The sequence below is a fragment of the Fukomys damarensis genome, unplaced genomic scaffold (genome assembly GCF_012274545.1).
Source record: "Fukomys damarensis isolate Sample0158 unplaced genomic scaffold, DMR_v1.0_HiC HiC_scaffold_4, whole genome shotgun sequence".
In the NCBI taxonomy this organism is placed as follows: Eukaryota; Metazoa; Chordata; class Mammalia; order Rodentia; family Bathyergidae; genus Fukomys; species Fukomys damarensis.
The window spans coordinates 35,314,872-35,336,385 of NW_022900916.1; the positions used below are offsets into that span (position 1 = coordinate 35,314,872).

Sequence of the window (21,514 nt, forward strand, 5' to 3'; positions counted from 1 at the left end):
ATGGCTATCTTTTCGCTGAAGGATCTCAGAATAGTTCATAAACACCAATGTATTAGTCTACTGACAAAGCTGCTTGCGCCTTGGCCCAGGAAGCTGAGCTAAGAGCAGATGTTTTCACATCTGTCTGCCAAGGTGATCATGAGATTGCATGAGAAAGTTCACTGAAGACTGTTTTTGAAACGAAAATTTTAATTGTGGTAAAAAATTTAATAACAGGAGATTTACCATTTTGTGTCTTTCTCAGGGTTCTGTGGTGCTAAGTACATTCATCCCCATCCATCCCCTGCACTTGTCTTTATTTTCCCAAAATGAAACTGTACCTGTTAAACAGTAACTCATTTCTCCTTCATTCCAGACCCTGGACATCGCCATTCTACTTTCTCCAAATACACAAATGATCCCTGAAAGTATAGCCTTGACCATCCTACCTTCTCTCTATGAATCTCTCTGCTCCACAGGCCCCATCCAAGTGGAATCATATATTTGTCCTTTTGTGTCTGGTCTGTTGCACTGAGCTCTATGTCTTCGTGATTCATCCAGAATTTTCTTCCTTTTTCAGGCTGAATAATATTCCACACTGTAGGTGTATGCTGTATTTTATTTAGCCATCCTTAGATTCATGAATATTTGGGTTTCTTCTACTTTTGAGCTATTGTAAATAGTTCTGCTATGAATATGTGGATATAGATGTGTTTTTCAGACCATACTTTCAGTTCTTTGGAGTTGGAGCCAGAAGTGAAATTAAGGGATCATATGGTAATCTGTGTTTAACCTTTTAAGGAACTACCATACTGCCTAAGTCTCTGCACAAAGCGAGGACAGTGTGTCAAGAGAACTACTGTCAGACCTCACCCTAAATGCTGTGCCCAAGAAACACATTATCCCTCAGCACAGTGGAGGCGCTTATGGAGAAATTGTGGGGCTCCTGTCCCCAGAAGCAATAAAAATACTGTAGCCAGAATGTCTCCTGGAGACCAGTGACCAAGGGACGGGTCTCAGTCTTTTGTGATCTCTGAGAACATTTATCATTATGATAGCTTAGGTCACGTTGTCATCTGATTTATTCTTTAAACAGAAGTTCCCCTCCTGCCCCTTGTGCCATGACTTTCTTTTTTCACCTCTTCCTGTGGTCTGAATTCCCCCACTCAGTTAATTAGCATGCCTGGCACTGTAGTTTAAGACTTTAATCAGTGTGGGGTGGTTTTAATTAATCCTGTGGCTCTGCATCTGGAGTGGTTTGTGTTCCAGGGTCAGGACAGGAGCCCAGGTGGGGGATGGAGAGACAGCTTTGTTTGGTACAAGATGTGGGCAGAGAAAGTAGGTATTTAGGGAGAGTCAGAGGGGTGAGGTGGCTCAGAAGCCATCCAATCATCTACACAATGTACTAGCAAGGTGTAGAAAGTAATCAAAGACATCACATTACATCTTTGTACCAAGATAAATGACAACTAAATCCTTTTTCAAAAGTGATTTAAAGGGTTAGGAAAAGTTCTAATGCCTTCCAGAATTACCCGTTGGAAGACACAGGCCAGGGTAGCAGGGCTATGCCTGATCCAGAGACTTGCAAGTAGGGAGTAGGTAGCCTGTTAGAGAGATTTACAAGATCTCACTGGCCTTGGCCTTCCTTCGGGTGGTCCTTGAAAGGGAGGGGTGCAGAACCTTGCTCTCAAATAATGATAACTGTTCTCCGGGGCCTGGGAGAATCCCAGAGTAGGGGAAACCTAGATCAAGTTCAGAAGAAAGTAAGAAAAACAATGGGATATGTAGATAGAAAGAACTTGCAAGGAATTTTTTTTTTTAAATTGGGTTGTTTGCCTTCAAGAAGCGAAGGGTGTAGAGGCTCAGGTGATTATCTTCAAGGTTATATTTTCTTACAAGTGGTGTGATGCCATAATTGCATGTGTCTTTGAAACCAAACAAGGGAGATTTAGTCTGGGCATTAAAAAGAAGCTAGAAACATTGGAACTGAAAGAGTTTCTATTTGGCCCACCAGTCCCCCATTTACAGATGATTAAACAGAGGCTCAGAGAGAGAATGATTCACATTCCTGTGGAGGCTGAGGACAAAGGGACAGCTAAAACCTTCTGCCCTGTCCCACATAGACACATCTAGATGAAATCAAAGCACAAATATAGCTATCATGGGAGCTGATGAAGGTTCTGAATAAGTCCAGGGAGCTCAGACAACTGAGTTTTGTCACAAGGGTTTTGTCGTAGGGACCAAGCAATGAATAGTTTAGGAGCAGAGGCCACAGAGTTCAAGGTAACAATGAAGGTACTAAGGAAGAAAAAGGCTTCCAGGTTTGTCTAACTCCCAGTGGAGTTCATGAGGCCTCAGACCACTTCTCGGGGGTATACATGGAGAGTAAAGTGGCAGTGTGAAGGAATGAGTTCCTATTGGCAAAGACAGCAGTGATAATAGCCATCACTTGTAAAGCATGTGGCCATTTACAAAATGGTTTTGAAACTATGAGCCATGGAGTCCACTGAGGTTTGAGAAACTGAATTAAGGAGAATTTTTCTTTCCACATTTAAGGGTGACAAATACCAGAGACAACAGGACCTCATTGCTGGTAAATGGCACAGCCAGGCTTTGAACCTGACTCTGCAGGATCCTACACGCTTTCCAAGCAAACCCAAAATGACTACTGTTTAAAATCATAAGAGGAAGGATTTTACAACTCCAGGGTCTTGATATTATTAAACACCAGTTGCAAGATATTTTTAGAATGTAAAGATTTGTGAGAGTTTCAGATTTACCAAGCAGCTGGCTCTTCACTTAAAGTGGTACACCCTGGGCTCCTAGGGCACATTCCATCCAAGACAGATTACAGAGCTTGTCAATAGGAGAAACTGGGGAAGATTTAATTAAGTTTAGGCCAAGAAAATGCTTTTGACTGAACAAGCCATGATTTTCTCTTTAAGCCCATGCAAAATATGGAGTGCCAGACAAGCAGCTGGAACATATGAAAACATTATTATGCACTTATGGTTCCAACTTTCACCATCTATGGCCCCTTTTATTATTTCTCCCCCTCGGGGCATCATGTTTTGAAAGATTATGTCTACTAAACAAACTGTGTTTATTAAGTAATAATATATTTTGTATTTTTAATATGGGGCATACATCATGAGCATGCATAAAAATATTGAAATAGCACCAATCCAAATCTCATTAGGTTTTAGAAATATTGAAAATAGCTTTGTGGACTTCATTCCCACTCATGAATGCCTAGTAGTCCATGTCCTTTGGGTTAGGAAACATTAGGTATGTGCTTAGATGACTGGCACATCTAACTTCACTCAAGAGTGTGAGAGAAATTAAAGAGGCAAAAGAAAAGGATGAATTCCTGGCTTCATATGGAGCCAGTGGAGTAATTTGTAAGAAGCTGATCATCAAGTTTCATTATGAAGACAGCAAGGTCATGTACAGTCAAGCCCAGGCATGGCCTATGCAGATTACATAAGCAGTAGTAGAAGGAAAGGTAAAATTCCAAATGTGCAGAAAAGACATCAAAGAAAGGCAAAGAGCAATGCTGTAAAAATGGGAAGAAGAAACTTTAACTGGAAAGAAATGAAAATGCAGAGTGGTCAGTAAGAAAGGTAAACGTGTATTTTAGAGAACTAACAGACCTATAAAAGGAATGAGAAAATTAAGGGAAAAGAGATCACGTGGGGCTTGAAATTAATTATTAATTAATTCCAAAAGAGATTTGAGAGTAATTGAGCAGGCTGTGGTGCCAGATTCCCTATACATGATTCACAAGTAGCCCCTGCCAAGTGGACATAATTTTATAGAGGCAGATGTCCTGTGAAACAGCAGGGACAACACAGCTTCTGTGTTTGTTATGAGCTGAGAGGGCCCAGCCAGGCCAGCCCCATGTAGAGACCTCTGTGCCTATTGTCTGAGGGAGAGAAACTGTAAATAACAGCCTCATCAAATCCTCCTAGCTCAAGCTGAAAAACCAAGCAGGAAGTCCTCCAGTGAGATTAAAAAAAAAAAAGTACCCCAAATGTAAAGAATGATTTAAGGGAAAAAACAAACAAATTTTTTTAAAAAAAAGAAGCTGGCAAAATGGAGACAAAAGACTAAGGCTATAAAAAGAAAATAAAAATTCCCTTTGATCCCAAGAATCTTTATTAAGAACCTACTACGTAGTAGGTACTGGGAAACATATAAAGAGACGTCAAGGCAAAGTTGCATTAGAGAACAAAGAAATTCAAAAGATATATAAGAGCACGCAGGAAATGGAAGCATTTGGGATAAAATAAAAATGCCATGTGGGACATTTTAACATTTTACATTAACAATCTGTTGATGAAAACTAATATAAAGTTTTTGGGTGGGAGAGGAAAGCTCAAGTCATGAAAAGGGTGTGGGCATGAGGGAAAATAGCAAGGCTGTGCTGTGAAAGCACCATCGTGAAAAATGTGTAGAGACAGTTGGAAGCCAGTTGGCCAAATTTTGGGGAAGTGAGAAAGTATGAGGAGCAGTTATGGAGTGAGTTAAGCACCCTGTGTAAAGGACAGGAAGAAGGGGAGAGAAAGCTCTTAGTGGGGCTGCATGCTCTCTGCAACAACAGAAGTACAGAGATGTGATGGAATGGCTGGAAAGAAAAGGAGACACTGGCAAACTATGAAGCAAAAGATGGAGTAAGAATGAACATTCGAGTGTGCCACATTAATGGGAAACAAAAATGTGTTGGATTGGATGTTCGCAGAGATGTTTGGGGGTTTGAGTGAGGGGATTTAAAATATGCTATGTATCTTTTATAACAACTCACTGTGAATGAGACGGTGAATTCTAAGAACTTAGCACAGGCTTGTATCCACCAAATGCTATGCAGCCACCTGCTCCAATGGGATCACTCAGTTCCTTTGGTCCTGGGCATCGAAACACCTTCATGCTCCTACAGTGTTTCAGGTGATATGATGATATTTAGAAAACATCTCCTCCAGTGGATGCGTGGCTGTTGACCACTTTCTCCCTGTTGTGCTCTTCTAGCTCACCAGAGTCCCCGTGGAGTCCTGCATTCAGTATCGGAGCTGTAGTGAATGCCTTGGCTCTGGCGATCCCCACTGTGGCTGGTGTGTGCTGCACAACACGTGAGTACAGCCTCCTGTCTCCTGCTTCCTGCCTCCTCTCTAAGAGTGCCTGCCTCCTCCTGTTTTCTCCCACCTCTTTCCTTCCCTTGGCTCTCTTTTCTCTCCTTCCCTTCTCTTACTCGTCCTTCCTTGAATCCATTGTATCTCTCTTCATTTGTTCTTTCTGACTTCACTTTAAATTGCTCAGTTCCCATAAGAAATACATGGAAATAGCAGCATATTTCCATGGCACAGTGACAGACCAGGATATACGTATTACCCTAGATAATTACAACTTACACAGCCAGAGGAAGCAAGATGCTGAGATTTCCTTCACTGTGATGTAGCTATAGGTGGATTTGTTTCTTAAGCTTTACATGGATCTCTTCAGTATATGTGCTGCAGTATAGGTGCTGTCTACTTACCATACCTCTGATTTCTCCGTAGAATTTCCTGATATTAGATGTGCAGTTCAAGGTTATACTACCCAAGCAGCTTCCCTATGCTGTCAAGACACCCATCAGTGCATTGGGCCCGGATCACTGGACTGAGGAAGCCTGGCCCAAGTGCTGGCACACACCCAGTGTGCCTCCCCTTGTGCTGGCTCCATTGTGTTCTGTAGCAGTCAGAGGAAGCCAGCAGTGTCACAATGGAGGCAAATGGTAGCATGGTAAATGAACTCTGAAGGGTAGGACATAGAGGACAGATACTCAGCCAAGAAATAAGTGGAGGCAAACAGAAGCCTTTTTTTTTTTTAATTTATTTATTTATTTATTTATTTATTTATTTATTTATTTATTTATTTATTTATTTATTTTCAGTACCAGGGATTGAACTAGGGACCTTGCACTTCCCAGGTAAGGGTAGTGCTACTGAGCTACATCCCTGGCACTGAAGGACTTTTGCAGGGATCCAGAGACCTTCAGCACTGCTACCTAGAGATGACAACCATAGTTTGACCCTACTCCAATGAAATTTGGTCCCAGAGCAACTATTGTTTCACATCAACACCTGAAACTGTACACTTTCCACATTAAACACATGCAACAATTGAGGAGAAGACTTTCATTTTCCTACTAAGAGACTGAACACTACGTGATAATGGCATTTACCAGTAACATTCAAGCATAAGAAAGTGGGGGAGTAGGTTCTTTTCTCTCCCCTCCCAAAGGGAAAAACACTCTCTTCAATTCTGAAAGTTAGAAACATCCTCCTGAATTCTAACACATCTTAACAAATTCCTTCCCCATCTCTAGTGACAATCTCAGGTGTAGTAAGAACTTGAGTTCCTTAAGGGAATATATGAAATTCCTCAGGTCTTTTATGGTGGGGAAAAAGAAGAATCATTGAGCCACACTGAGATATATGACAGACCAGAGAGTGCATTCAAGTCGACACAAAGATTGCATGGTAACCATGAGTAGTGGGTACCTAAGCATGGCCTGCTTAAGAGGCTGGCAAGAATACATATGAAGTACAGATGGGCTCTGGTCAGTCAAGAGTCCCCTGGATGATGTTTTACAGGCAGTAGGGGTGTTTTCCTTGTCATACACGGTGAGGCATCTCAAAAATAGACTGAGTACCAAACCTACTGGCTCACTGTGGTCAAGGATGGATCAGCTACTTCCTGCGTGGGGCAGGCATCCATCAGAGGTAATGGGGAGATTTTCCCCACTTCCCCCTGATACTCTAGGCCTGCAGAACCCAAAAGCAAGTTTCCATGTTCACTCTGGTCTCTGCTGCAATGCTGTCCTGGCCCCAGATGTCACTGAGACCTCTGAGCTGTCAGGGCATCAAGCCTCTGAGAAATGACAGAGGCTCCTGTCCCCATGGCTGAGTTTAGCAGGAATGAGAGAAGGTAGCAGACACTATTTGTGTGGCCTTGGGCTCCCCTTCTGTACCAACAGAAGAGTGTACTAAAATATAAAGGGAAGTGTAGGCTGTTCCAAAAGGAGGCCATCAGCCTGTACAGAGAGACTGGCAGCTCCACTCTCAATGTGGCATAAAGAAAATATGAGCATCCGCCACTAAATCCAAGTGCCACATCCGTGGTATGCCAGTCTCCTCACCTGTGACCTGGGTATAGTGACGTCAGGCTTGCTCACTTCTCTGAGTTATAGGAAAATCAAATAAGACCATGTGGTTTGCAATGCTCCCATCATGGGCAAGACCCCGTGCTAAGTGACCCCATCCCTTACAGAGAGGCCCCAGAAAGTCCAGCTCTCAGGAAGAGTAGGGCAGAGAGCAGAAGAACAGTTTCTTGAGGTGTGAAGTTCAGTCTGTTTCCTCGGGCACTTTGACTAAGTTTCCAGGGAGAAACTTCAGGAGAAAGGTGGTTGTAACACTGTGGGAAGAGAAGGACAGTGTTTGCGTATGTGGATTGTGTGGTGTAGGAGAGATAAAAACACAGAGAAGAAAGCCAGAAAGAGACAAGGAGAGTGAACATAGGCACTAGCAGCCTAAGGATGGGGCCTCTACCAACAGGTGGCCCTCGTGGCTGAATGGGCTTTTGTACTGGCAAGGTCACCAGAGGGTTGCAGACTGAACATGCTTAAAAACCGCTCCTGTAATTTAAACTCTCCTCCTGTTGCTCCCCCAGTTGTCCTGCCAGCCCAGTGGTGAGATGGGTCACCACTGCTGCCCTCTTTGTAGCCCCTAGCCCTGCCCTTTCTAATAACAATGACAGCTCAACAAAGCTGGTATTTATTTGGCCCTGAGTCTTGAGCCTGTATTCCCAGGAAATTGCTCCATGCCTGAGCCCACCTGTTCTGACTTGGGTGAGGGTGAAAGACAGCCGACAGCCCAGTCACAGCTGTGGGCTGTCCTGGGCCTGGCAGTGTCCCTCCAGTGACTAAACTTAGCAGGTCCTCAGCCCCCTGCCAGCTCCCTCTCCCTTGGCTCCATGCCCAGACACAGAAGCCTATCTAGGTCTGTAGGTTATGGGAGCCCGCCCGCCAGCAGGCCCTGACACATCGATTGGCCCAGACAGTTCTTTTTTCAGGGAGTCATCAACATCACCTCTGGGAAGCTCATGTAACTCAAGATTACAGGGAGAAGATTGGCTCTGCTTTTATAAAGCCTCCTGCCCTTGAGGACCCACCTCCTTCCTGATCTCTCCTGTTGGAAGAAGGCCCTCCCCAGTGTGTTGGCGTGGGCTCCTTTCCAGATCTCCCTTGTCTTCTTCTACTAGTCTTTGCCAAGAAGCAGGGAGTGGAGGAAAAGGAAAGATACTCCTATCCGGCATGGGAAGGATGGGTTAAACCTAAGAACACATCTCTGTGTGGACACAGTCTGGATTCAGCTGCTACAGGTCTGAACAGCAATGAAAAGAACCATTGCACTGCCACGCCACAAAAGCTAAAGGAGGGGTGTATAGAAAGTCCTTGCTTATGCCTCAAGCAGTTTGACAACTGTAACCATGTCAGTGTGGGCTGCGTTGGACTGCAGAGCCCCTCCATGGACCTTTCCCCTCTTCCTTTCCCTACAACTGAAGGGGGTGGCTGGGACCATTCTACTCTCTGAGTCTTCCTCCTTTTAGGCAGCTTCAACCAGCCATGGAATGTAGGCAGTGTACCCACCTGCCACCAAGGAAAGTGCGCAGTGACCAGCTCATCCCATAAGCCATTGCTGATTGTCCTCTTAATGAAGGACAACCAGATTCTAAAATGTGAGTCCTTCCTTACTTCTCCTTAGCATGTCCCATAGCCTTGTTTTATTTCTTGTTTTCTTTACTTATATCCAAAAGCTACTTAATGCTAACCTACTAAATCAGTGGTCTCTAGGGCCAGTGACAAGATCTACATAGTCAGGAGGAATTGTTAGTATTCTCTTCTGTACAGCTAATTCTTCAGTCTCTGTATTGGTCTTCTTTGACTCTAAAAATGTCAGTTTCTGGTCCAGAGAAAAGAGTCCCAGACTCAACTCCAGTATATGTGAATTTTTCTCCCCATGGCTCAGTGGGCATTTAGTATGACTTAAGGAAACTTATTTTATCTATCTTAACCTCAGCCTTCCCTAACTCCCAGTTCACCCACACACATGCACACATGCACATATATGCACATGTACAAATACATGCTTCATCACCAAAGGGTGATAAATCAAAAGTGCCATCTTCTCATATGAATTAGAAATCCCTGTGGTCCCCTTAAGCCTTCAGTGCACCTCCCGGCTGATAACTTGACTCCCTGGGGACAGCCTGCCTAGCTGGACTCTCTTTAAGGCTAGACAAATACGCCCCTACATACCAGCACACCCTCTGGGCCACACGAGGCAGGGCAGCCCAGCTTGCACAGAACAGAGTACTTCCCTGCACCTAGCCTACTGGACTTGGTGACCTCAAAACCTTAGACACACCCCAACAACCTTTTACTAGGTCCTATTTCCTAAACACTCTACCATCTCCAAATAATGCCACAAGCTGACAAGGGAGCCTTCAACCCTTGCGTCTTTAGGGAACATTCAAAATCAAAACTGTAGCAAGACCCACTTGGGAAGGTCCCCTCTCCCATCTCTATTCTTTTTCAGTCTCCTTGCATTCCAAACACAGATTCCCCAGCGTTGCGCTCTAAGCAAAAGCCATGGCCAATATGAAGTATTTAGGATTGGGGACCATCTGTGGGAGTGGAAGGAGCAAGTTCTGATATCCACACCCAGTGGAGGCCTATGCTGGAGGACCTGGAAGATGGGCCAGCAATGACAACTCTAGTGTGGACGCTCACCCAGGCCAGTCTCACTGAGAACCTCATTTCCAAGCCTATTTGCTTGCCTGGCCAACAGCATAGGGAACTAATATTTGTATATCTGTATTTAGGAATTAATTTCTACTAAACTTAATCACTACTTCTCTCCCTCTCCCTCATCCCCTTCCTTTCTCCATTCCTCTCCCCGTCTAATTTTCCACTTGGCTGGGAATTCTCCAGCAGTGAAAGTTCAGGCTTAGGGGAGGGCGGAGGTAGCTGCTTCATTAGAGAGGATAATCTCATTGGAACCACTGGCTTGAATAATAACCCCTTCCAGGGATCCTGAGTCTTTCTCTCCAAGGGTTGTTAGCACCTCTGATCTGGGGCTGAGGGGCTGCTGTACAGAGGAAGTAGAATTAGGGAGGGAGGAAAGAAGAGCTCACTGGGAAAGATCTTCGACTTTAGGAGGCTGCTGAGTCTCCCTGAGATCTGCTCCCTGCTGGCTATCAGCAAATCTGTGTTTGGGGCAGGAGGGACAATGATGGTGGCAGGGACAATTGTCTGAAAAATTTGAATTCACCTAGCATGCATTTTTTTCAGTCTATATAAATTCCAGTGTTCCTAGCTGGGAACTGGATAAAGAACAATCTCCCTTCCACCTCAAGAATGCCCGGACAGTGGAGATGGGGAGAGATGGGTACATGCTTTTGAAAGAACTTGGATTCCCTTTGGAAGGAACATCCCAGTATCCCCTCCAGGAGTCATGAATTAACCCTTTGAACATTTCTCAGCCTTAGCCTGGGCTAATGGGAAATTACAGAAATCACAGTCCTGGAAGAGCAAAAGACCATTCCTCTGACAGACTTCATAAGACATCAGAAGGAGTGCATTCTTCCTCTCCCTTATCCTATCACATTTAAAGTCAATTGTCTGTGCTTTTGGACATTTCAAGCCTCCACCCTCCTGAGCCCTGAAATATAGAAGAAATGTCAAAACATCCGTGGCTCCGACCTTAAACTTGACTTTACACTAAGATAGCTAAGTTCTCAATGCCATTTGACAGCTATTAAGAAAACAAAGCTACAACCTCTACTCCTTTCTCCCTCTTTTCTCCCTCCTGACTGCTGGGTTGCCCTCCTCCCTTGTTATGAGGAGAACTGCTACATCCTTCCCTTTATGTCTTTGATTTGCCCCCTGAGCTGCTCTGTGAGAAGATTGGTGCTTCCATATCAGTTAGAGTTTGGAGAGGTAGAATGGAGAAGGCAGACAAAAAGTTGGTTAATAATACGAGCTAATATTCATTGAGAGCTTATTTTGACCTATGTCCTGTTCTAAATGTTTTGCTCACATAATATCATTTAATTCATATAAAAACCACATTAGGTTGCTACTGTTTTGTTCCTGTTTCATAGATGAGAATATGGGTGAACCAAGAGGTTAAGTTGTTGGTTGGCCCAAGATTACCCTTAGATGGGATGTTTAAAATTGTAAACTATACATGGTTTCCCTATATTTGGGGGCAAGATGACAATTAATTAGTTTGGGCCTCTCCAGAGCACTGGTAGGATGAAACCCTCTGAACTTTAGAAGCAGCAAATAATGCGGATCAAACTTGTCCTGAGATAGCTTTGCTCCCTCTTACCCTGCAAGAGAGAAGGACTCCTTTCTTTTCTCTCTGAATCTGTATTTGGCAACTCCAGGTGATGTTTGGCCTGAAAGCAGCTCCATTTTTCTCTCTTCATAATTTAATCAAAGACATTTTTTAGATCTACTGATTGCTCTTAGAAACAGGAACTTCAAAGTTGGGGAGTCAGTGAATAATTCAAGCCCATACCAGCTCTCTGGGTCTGCTGTTAATGGGAGTAATAACACTATTAATAGCGATGTCAGTGCAGACACTCTGGCAAAGTCCATAACATTAGCTTAATGGCTGAAGGTAATGGAGTCCTCGCAGAAGAGCTGGCCTGGTAAATTAACTCCCAAGACTTTGAGGCAGACACTTTCATTGCCATTGGTCTGCTAGAGCAGCCAGTGAGTGCCACAGGGATAACCAGACTCACATCTGACCTTTTCCATGTGTGTTGTTGTCTCTCACTGACATCCTAAAGGATTCAGCTTTGTTCTGCAAGTTGCAGTAATATTCAAGGTACTTTCCAGGGGGCAGCAGGAAAAGCCCCTAGCCAAAAGAAAAAGATGGAGGGAAGATGTTTAAATTGCTGTAAGGACAGTGGCAAAGAAAATGGGTTTAATCTGCAGCAGGAGGGTCCATCCCTCACATCAAGTCTAGAAGCTTTGGGGAACTAGGCACGGTGGGAGGGAGAAGAGACTCTGAGTTCCTCTGTGTCTGATCTATCTCTGACTAGCTGCTGGCCTCAGCAGGTTACTTACCTGGCTCTTCTGCAGTTTCTTGACCTCCAAGGAGGGTGTGTCAAGGTGTTGTCACTAAATAGAAGTAGCATGGAATGTAAAGCCCTAATCACAGTTTCTTGTAACCACTCAGAACTAGTGGCCACCGCTGCATTCTTCAGGGTTGCTTTATTCTTTGGCATTATACACCCAACCTATTCTAGGGTCCTCCTTTTGTCTGTCTTCTTTGCATCTCACTCTTAGTAGGGTGGGTTTAATACATTGCCTTCAGTGGTTTCCCTTTTGGCGGTCAGATTCTCCTCTTGGCCAGTCTCCTCATGTTGGCCCTCCTGCTGTGGACAAAGGTGTCTTCTTTCCCATGGCTGAAAGGATGAGCTCTCACAGTTTCCTCTGAGCCTGAGAGTAACCTCAAGAATCACTCAAGGTGTCCAGGGGACACTTTTCCCTCATCTCTTTAGCCCACACCAAAGATGTGAAACATATGTGCCCTCTCCACGTGTGTCCACGCCATGGGAGACTCCCTATCCCTGATTGCTCTATTTCCTTCCAAATGTCCACCAGGACTTCCTTCTGTCCCACAGCAATCCTGATACTTTCATTTTCTCTTTGACTAAAAGAGAAACTTGGGAGTGATTTCTCCACAGTTCTATCTTGTCTCAATTCATCCCTCTTACTTGTCCTCACCCCATATGAGAATCACTAGTCCAGACTAACCCAACTGCAAACACTCTGCAAAGTCCTGTCTTCAAAAGGGTCATCTGACTTGCATTAAATACTGTTTCCTGAAACTTATATAGCTCCATGCAGTGAACTCATGGGATGTGTGCATCTGGGCATGGCTCATTTTTTTATGTGTATCTTTCATAAGCCCTCATCAGAGAAGAGTGTAAGATCGCAGGTCACACTAGACATGGTACACTTTGTTCTACACAGAGCATTAAACAATAATGGCAAATCTATACAGCAGTTCCCCAGTGACATACGACTGAAATCTCCACGTGGAGTGTGCTCTAACTACTACTCCAGCTCCTCTGATCCTTCTTGCTCTCTCTCCCACCCACCTGAATTTATCTTCTGTCTGCTAGGGAAGGTGGGAAAATCCAAACAGAAGAACTGAAGTGGCACATGCAAAGGCAAGGTAGAAGTCTGGAAGATGCAGTCTGAAAAATCTGGTGTGTGTTTAAATTTTTAAATATTACAGTAGAAGACGTGTTGCTCTTAACTTCCCTCAAAATACTTCCGTTCATTTCGAACATATTTATCCCATCATTCCTGCCACTTGCCGAAGCGGTTCTCCTTTTTCATGAGTGTCTATGAAGCTGAGCTGTCATGGCTGCCTCAGTGTCTTCACTTGACTCGAAACATTTACCTTTCATGGTCACTTTGACTTTGCGGAAGAGCCAGCAGTCACATGGTGTCAGATCCGATGAATAAAGTGAATGAGGGCAACCATAATATTTTTACAAGCCTGACTTTCTGTTGGATGGCACTTGGTAACAGTAGTCAATGTATTTTTCTATTCCACCCCCTAAAGACACAGGAGTTAACCTCAGTTTGCTGAAAAGAAGAGAAGGGTGGCAATAGCTAAGGATGCGTGGTGAGGTAGAGTAGACAGGACTGGCCAACTCCTGATCTGAATGTGGAGGTCAGGAGAGGAATTTAGGCTGACTCTCCGGTTTTTGCATTGACTGAACGATAGGAAGAATGGCTATCTTTTCCAGACTTGGGCGTGGGAATGGAGGACTTCAGGAAAGAAATGGAATGGTTAGATCTGAGCATGTTGAGTTTGGACGTATCCTGAGAGCTGCTGGAATCGCCTGACCTCTGCACTGGTCCCTCCCTGGACCCAGTGGTCATCTTCTGAGTAACCCAATGGTATTTCCTTCACAGGTGTACTCGGAAGGAACGGTGTGAGCGATCCAGGGAGCCCCGCAGGTTTGCATCAGAGATGAAGCAGTGTGTCCGGCTGACAGTTCATCCCAACAACATCTCCGTCTCTCAGTACAACGTGCTGGTGAGAAGGGGGAGGGTCCAGGAGGAAGAGCTCTTCCCACCAAAAGGCATCTAAGTCCAAGACTCCTCAGGAGGACTGGACCAAGTCTAGCTGGAAGAGCACCTCTGAATTAGGATAGGGGACGTTACTAGTAGCTATGCATTGGAGACCCAAGAAAGGAACTTGGGTAGGAGTATCCATGAAGAGGCTTCACTCATAATAAGTAGAAAGATAAGGATAATGGTCCTACCAAAAATGATCAAAAGAATGGCAAAGGGTTCTGGGAATGATATCTACATCTAAAAATGAGAGAGAGAGAACAATGCATATGCAGATGGAGAAAGGGGTGCAGATGCAGTCCCAGTTCTAGCACTGGGTATTTAGTAATTGGTGGTGCAGTTTTTCCAAAATTGGGACTAATGCATGAGATCCTGTGCCGTGTTCTCTCACCACACAAATTCCCTAAACATTCCCATTTGCTGAGGCCAAATATATTCAGATCCTAATAAAACTACTTTTGTCTTTCTTTCCATCCCACCACCTCCTCCACATTGCTTTTGTAACAAAATTGATCTCTCTTACTCTATATTAATGCTGCCTCTCCTTTGTCTACCTCTTTTTCTTATACTGTTTCCTTTATCCCATACCTTTTCTTTCTCCATTTGTTGCTCTTCCTCTCTCTTCCCTGCCTGGCTGTTCACAGCTGGTCCTGGAGACATACAATGTCCCAGAGCTGTCAGCGGGTGTCAACTGCACCTTTGAGGACCTGTCAGAGATGGATGGGCTCGTGGTAGGCAATCAGATCCATTGCTACTCACCCGCAGCCAAGGAGGTGCCCCGGATCATCACAGAAAATGGTGAGTCCTTCCTTCCCTCAAGGCAAAGCTAGGTAGCAGGCTCTGCTTCCTCCTTCCTATGTAGAAGAACTCATCACAGATGCGTGGAGACTGAGGGAGCCTATGGGCAGGGGTAGCTCGAAGGAAGTGAGTTGCTGAGTGTGTTACATACTCAGGAAGGGGAGGATGAAGTTTCCCTGCATTGCCCTTGGAATCAGCTGTTAGAGGACTTCTGTCTCAGTCCCAAATGAGCACCCAAGAATCCACCGCTTCCCAGTAGCTGCAGAGAGGGTGGGTGAAGACATGGCCAGGACATCAGCAGAGCCCACTTTGGCTGGCCTGCAGTGGCCTCGAAAGAGGAAGGCAGTCGGAAGCCAGGATGGGAGGATGGGAGACAACAGGCTCTGGAGCCCTCTGCTCACATGACTGGGTCTCTGACCTGGAGCTGCCCTCTCCTCCCCTACCTTCCCACAGCTGCCTGTTGTTTCTGTTCAGCTGCTCTGGGAAAGATGGGACTGGACAGAGGCTCAGCACTGGTGAGCCTGGGCAGATTGATTCCATGTTGTCCCTCCCATTTGGGCTTGTCACATTTGTTCGGAGATGATTGATTAATGAGGCGCTCACAGAAGGCAGAGAACAAGGCTGGAAGTAGGGGCCTGGGGTCAGGACTGTGAATTAAACATGGGCTCCAGCTTTTGCTTGGTGCCAGCTGGGGATTCCAGTGTCTCCTGCTTCTGTGGAGCTCTGGGTTCCTGAGAGAAGGCAGAATGAGAACTGGTCTCTCTTGACAGAGATGGAAAATGGGCTCCTGTGTGCATACACTTGTACATACCGACCACTGTGTAGCTGTGGCAGCAGCCTACACAGTGAGGTGGAGGTGGTGTGTTGTTTTTCCCGGTTGCTCATCTGTGTGTGTGTGTGTGTGTGTGTGTGTGTGTGTGTGTGTGTGATTCTGTGAGGCTGGCAAGGACATGGCACACTCGAATACTTGCCTCTCTGTATGTACACTGTGCGTGGGTGGCGGCGGGGTGATCAGCACTTGAGGCCAACAAGTGCTGAAGTGTGGAAGGGAGAGCACACTCAAACAGCACTCTGTTTCTGCTTTGGGGATTGCCCTGCGGCTGGGCTTTGATGAATCAGAGACCTATGAGAGCTGATGGGACCCCAGCAGGCAAGTTCCCCATTCCCAGGGTGCATGCCTGCCAGTGGGACCATAATCTCTTGGATGGCTCTGCTTTGTAGGGGACCACCATGTTGTACAGCTGCAACTTAAGTCCAAAGAGACGGGTATGACCTTTGCCAGCACCAGCTTCGTCTTCTACAACTGCAGTGTCCATAATTCGTAAGTGACCCAGCCTCACCCAGCTCCCTGTTGCTGGGATCAAATTTGTGCAGAGATGAGAAGGTTCCACCACAGTTTCATGGAGTCACTATGGAGGCCTCATTTGCCCCAGAAGGGGATGGGCCTTTTTCCTCCAGTATTTGTAGGGTTAATGGAAACGAGAAGGCACAAGACTGAGAACTGAGCTCTCCAAATCCCTGGTTCATGCACCTTCTCTGGCGTAAATCTGTCTGTCTAATTTAATCGATTGTGTTCCACTATCTCCTGGAGGTGCGTCTCACTCAAAGAATAGAGCATCTAGCACCACGCTTAGAGGAGGGCCCAGAGAAGCAAGAAAAGCCCCTATCTGTATCCAGGGAGGGAAATGGTCTAACAACTCATACAACTACCACTAGGCCCTGAGGCCCAGTCAGACACAGGGTGCCAAGGGGCCAGAGGAATCCGGAGGTATGCAGGGAAGGTCAAAACGCCTGGCTCTGGGTTTGTTTGACTTAAGCATTTCTGTTCCAATAGCAGGTAAGGAGGGCAGAGGCTCAGAATGTGGAGTCACTATAGCTAGGAAAGGTAATCATTTTGTGCTCTGGTATCCTCGATAAAGCAATAAGAGTACTTTTTCCAAGCTAGCAGCAGAGGTTTAGCAACTGACATTGCCCAGACCCTGTCCCATCAGAGCAGCCATGAGCTGATTGCTGTCCCTGTGTGGGTGCCTTACTTCTGTTAGAAGCTATGATGGGTGAAAGAGCCAGGACACAGGACAAAATCAGAACCCTGTTGGACCAATTGGTCAAGCACTGCTCATTGTTTGCTCTTATTACCTTAGTATTTCCTCTCTAATATGATGGGATGGGCTACCCATTGTTGATGTGCAGGCTTTTTTTATTTTTCAGCATAGACACCTTTTCTCATCTGAAATTGGTGTAGAAGCCCAATGTACAAAGCAGATGGAAGTAGAAGTGACTTGGTGGAGGGTTGAGAGGGCCTAGAACCCCTCTTCGTGAGCCTTTCCACAGCTCCTTGCATGTTCTCCAAAGGAGCTCCATGGAATCCTCAGGGTCCTAATAGAGCACAGTTTGGGAACCACAGGGCTTGACCTCTTCATGCCATTCTTGCTTGATGTGCCACTCTGGGTTCCTATCCATGCAAGACAGGTAATTGCTGGAACTTTAGGGCTTGTCAATCCTGGCTAAGGCAACTGTGAGTCCAGAGCTTAGCTTTCTTTAGTTTCACATGGAGGGAGGTGCCCAGCCCTCCCAGGCAGAAACAAATTGTTTCAACACTAGGGAATCCTCTTCTGGCTTCTTGGCATATGGGGCTTCCCTGGACTTCACTTCTTGGTTGCCTAATCTTTCCCTCCATTCTTAGTCCTAGGAAAGCAGAATAGATAGATGAAATCATTTGTGAAGCTTCTATACCATCTTCTAAATGATTTTAAGCATTGCTATGTGCAAAACAATGCCATTAGATACAGAGTGATTAAAATTAATAAAACTGGAAGACTCAGTCCCTGCCCTCCTGGAATGTATATCCTAGTGGACTCATGAAAGAGCTGGACATCCAAAAATGAGGTATAATACAAGATGCCAAGGTAGTCCCAGAGACATCAGTGCTGAGGTTCATGGGGGAAGGACCCAGCCAAATATCCCTTGGCCAAGGAGTTGTTCCCTGTCTTGTGTTTGAGGGTGGTTTCTCTGAATAGCAATATTTTGCCAGACCCAAGGGACTTAGGCTTGGTGCTTTGGGGTTCACCCAGTTCTGTGATCTGTGCCTCTCCTCCCCTGTGCCCAGGTGCCTGTCCTGTGTGGAGAGCCCATACCGCTGCCACTGGTGTAAATACCGGCATGTATGCACCCACGACCCCAAGACGTGTTCCTTCCAGGAGGGCCGTGTGAAGCTGCCTGAGGTAGGTCCCTAATGTCCGGATAATAGCAGTCCTTGCCATGAGTTTGGGCCACAAAGACAGGCCTTCTCTCTCAAGAGGAGATGCCAAAGGAAACCCCCAACCACGTCTTCCTCCCTAGTGGGTCACTGAGGGGGACTTCATGAAAGCAGTGACGAGGCTAAACTCTACACTAGGCCACTGGTTCTGGGTCAGTCCTGGGTGGTTCAGCTACAGATAGACCATTTGGCCAGGAAGAGCTCCCTCACATCAGGTAAGTTCTAGAACAATTCCAGAGAGATGGAGAAAGTTTTCTAGAAATAATTGTAAGTACACCACAGAACTATATGCAGGCTCCTCTTCAGTCTCTCAGAGGTGAATGAAGAACAAAGATCACAAGTTAGTAAAGGGAGCAGAGCCATAAGAATGAATGACAGAATCAGCCAGAGCAGCAGCTCTTAGAGTATGGCTCCCGAAGTAACAGTGTCTCAGTCCCATGAGCAAATGTGCCTGCTCCAGCCAGCCAGGCTTCAGGAGGAGCTCAGCCAGTGTGGGTTTCACAAGCCCTCCTGGAGAATGTGATGCTCTGCCCCTTGCTCCCTTGCTCCCTTACTGCAAATGCTCAAGGGAGAGGTGGACTCCATGGCTAAGGCATTGTCTTTCTTTTCCCTTCTCGTTCTTATTCTTCTTCTTGAAACTCTTCATTACCAAAATGCAAATGCTTTCTGCCCATGCTGTGACCTTTCTTAGAATATCAACATAAGGGCAAAGACCCCAAAGTCAGTGGAAACTTTGGAAAAATCAGTTGTCCATGCATTATGGTGGTTCTTATGAGCTTGTGTGGCTCTCACTGCTGCATGAGTCATGAGTTGTTCTGAGCAAAGGGGTACTTTCAAATGCTTTTATTTGGAATAGTACAAGAGATACCTAAAGTATAATTATAAATATATGCAGCATTCGTTGGGTTCTACTGATTTCTCTGGTAACATCATGGAGCTTTCCTAACTAACAGCCAGCCTGGCCTGCTCCCTCCCAGCCCATGTCAGACTCAAGCAGGCCTAGCACCTTTACCTCCTTGGTCCAACTCCTGCATATACCTTCTAGCCCCTTCAAACACCTGCACAGGTGTTACAAGCAGGGGACTGCCCCGGTGCACAGATCTGCAATGGGGGGGGCACGAAGAGAACAGAGAGGTGTATAACAACACTTTTCCCCCTCAACCAGCCTTGTGCTCCATTAGGAGTCCCAACTTTGGCTGGACCCTGAATGGCAAGAGGGTGGCTCTTGTGTGCCTGAGACTGAAAGGGGAGGTGATACATACCCATCTCACATCTGCTGTGCTGGGCTCCTGTCCTGCAGAGGGACAGAAAAACTGTGGCTGACAGAAATTTTAAGCCCAAATCTCACTTGACCTGGGTCTTGATGGCTGAGGACTCTCAGGTGGGGAGTTGGCAGAGAGACTGATTTTAGATAGAAGCAGGGGATGGTGAAGGCATCAGAGATAGAGACAGGGAGGGAGAATGATCCTGATTGAGTGGGGGACAAAGGGAGCAATCCAGAAAAGAAAAAGCAAAAATCTGAAAATCTCCATCAAGACAGTTAAATAATTCAAGGCCTTCGAAATACAGCATATAGCTCAATGGCATTTTATTTCATTTTTTTTTCCTTTGGGCCTTTCCACACATAAACCCTTGCCTGATACAGCAGTCTGAAAAGCTAGAGAGAGGCTGGAAGCTACTTTGTCTCAACTTCTAGCAAGATCCTGGCAGGTTTCAGATGGAAACAAGAAGAGCTTATGGAACCACAGACACAAGACCCTCTTCCTCTGCAAGGAGTCTGCCTGGCTGGAAGTGGCTGCTCTGATTCATAATCAGGAAAGGGGAAGAAAGCAGTTACATCTTGGCTCTAAGCAGGAATGTGAGTCTCCTGTGTATGTGTCACCTCTGTGCTTTTCTCTAACAAAGACAAGTTGGATCTAAGGGTAATAGGAGAGATGTGAGTCAGGCAGCCAACAGGCATACCTTTGGCATGAAAAGCTGGCAAAAGGCTGCATGATCTCATCAACCCAACTAAACCTTTATCTTGGGCACAGGAGCAGAAGGGCAGGTAGACTAACCCCCAAGACCAGGTGACAGAGTCCAAGGAAGCATCCTGTCTGGTTTCCATCTGAAATCTGCAAGTAACCTGATGGGAAACAGGACAAAGTAGCTTCCAGCCTCTCTCTAGCTTTCCTGATGAGTATATCTGCCAGAGGTTTGCTGTATAGAGATATCCAAGACTAAAATGAAAGCAGAACAGTTGAGCTATCTGATAGATTTCAAAGGCCCCTAATCATTTAATTACCTTGAAGGAGGTTTGTAATTTCTGCTCTTTCTTTTGTTTGCTCCACTCATCCCAAGCTTCTTTCTTTTAAATATACAAAAGGAGATTGCATCTGCTGCCCCAAAAAAGAATAGGAAGAGAACAAAATCAAAAGCCAACCATCCTTCCCAGTGAAATGCAGGGATCTCTGTGGCAAAAATGGTGGATTCAAGTACCCAGACAGGGAGCTGAGCACAAAACTTGTTCAGTGTCTGACCCAGGCACAATGTGCTAGGAACAGACAGCCTTGCAGAGGATTTGATGCCGGGGCCCCCATCTTAGTTTTCCTCTTTGCTCTGACCAAATGCCTGACATACACAACTTAAAGGAAGAAATGTTTCTTTTGGCTCAGTACATGGTCAGCTCTTTGCGAGACAGAAAGCTCATGACATAGGGCATAATGGCAAGCTGCTCCATTCATGGCAACCAAGAAGCAGAGAGAAGGGCAAGAGCCAGAAAGGAAGGGACCAAGGAGTAGATATAGTCCTCAAGGTCACGACCCCATACTCTACCCAGATACACCAATAAGTACACTTTACAAAGGCTCCTAAGCATCTCTCAAGTCAATCAAGTTGACAATCAAGATTAACCATCACAGCCCCCAAGAAGGAACAGGCCTGGAGCAATGTGGCCAGTACAGCAACATGGACAGGGACCCACCTACTGCTGCTACTGTTCAATCTTTCCACTTTCAAAGAGCATCATTATGGTAGCCTGGAAAGCTGATAGAGAGGGGATCCAGAGTAACTTGGCATTGGCCATATCTCCCTTATCATACGTAGTGTGGAATGAACTTTAAGTCCTCCTTATCTAGGATGTTTATTTACTTTAAGAGAAAGAAACTCTGAGGATGTTTTTCTGGTCCAAGCTTAGAGTTACAAACTTCCCAGCTCAATACCAGGGCCATTTTGAATGTGAAAATGGTGAAGCCAGAATTGACCACCTCATGTGGCTGCAAAAGCAACACCTTCCT

General features: G+C 45.6%; 1 protein-coding gene across 2 annotated transcripts in view; it reads left to right on the forward strand.

Annotated features, from left to right (window-relative positions):
* The window catches only part of Plxna4 (plexin A4), a 420,278-nt gene that overhangs the window by 316,597 nt on the left and 82,167 nt on the right, over positions 1 to 21,514 (forward strand). For both annotated transcript variants that reach the window (XM_010611730.2, XM_033757685.1), the window contains exons 5-9: positions 5,005 to 5,105; positions 14,024 to 14,147; positions 14,830 to 14,983; positions 16,205 to 16,304; positions 18,090 to 18,204. In XM_010611730.2, the coding sequence (XP_010610032.1) occupies positions 5,005 to 5,105; positions 14,024 to 14,147; positions 14,830 to 14,983; positions 16,205 to 16,304; positions 18,090 to 18,204 (594 nt within the window). The remainder of the gene's footprint in view (positions 1 to 5,004; positions 5,106 to 14,023; positions 14,148 to 14,829; positions 14,984 to 16,204; positions 16,305 to 18,089; positions 18,205 to 21,514) is intronic.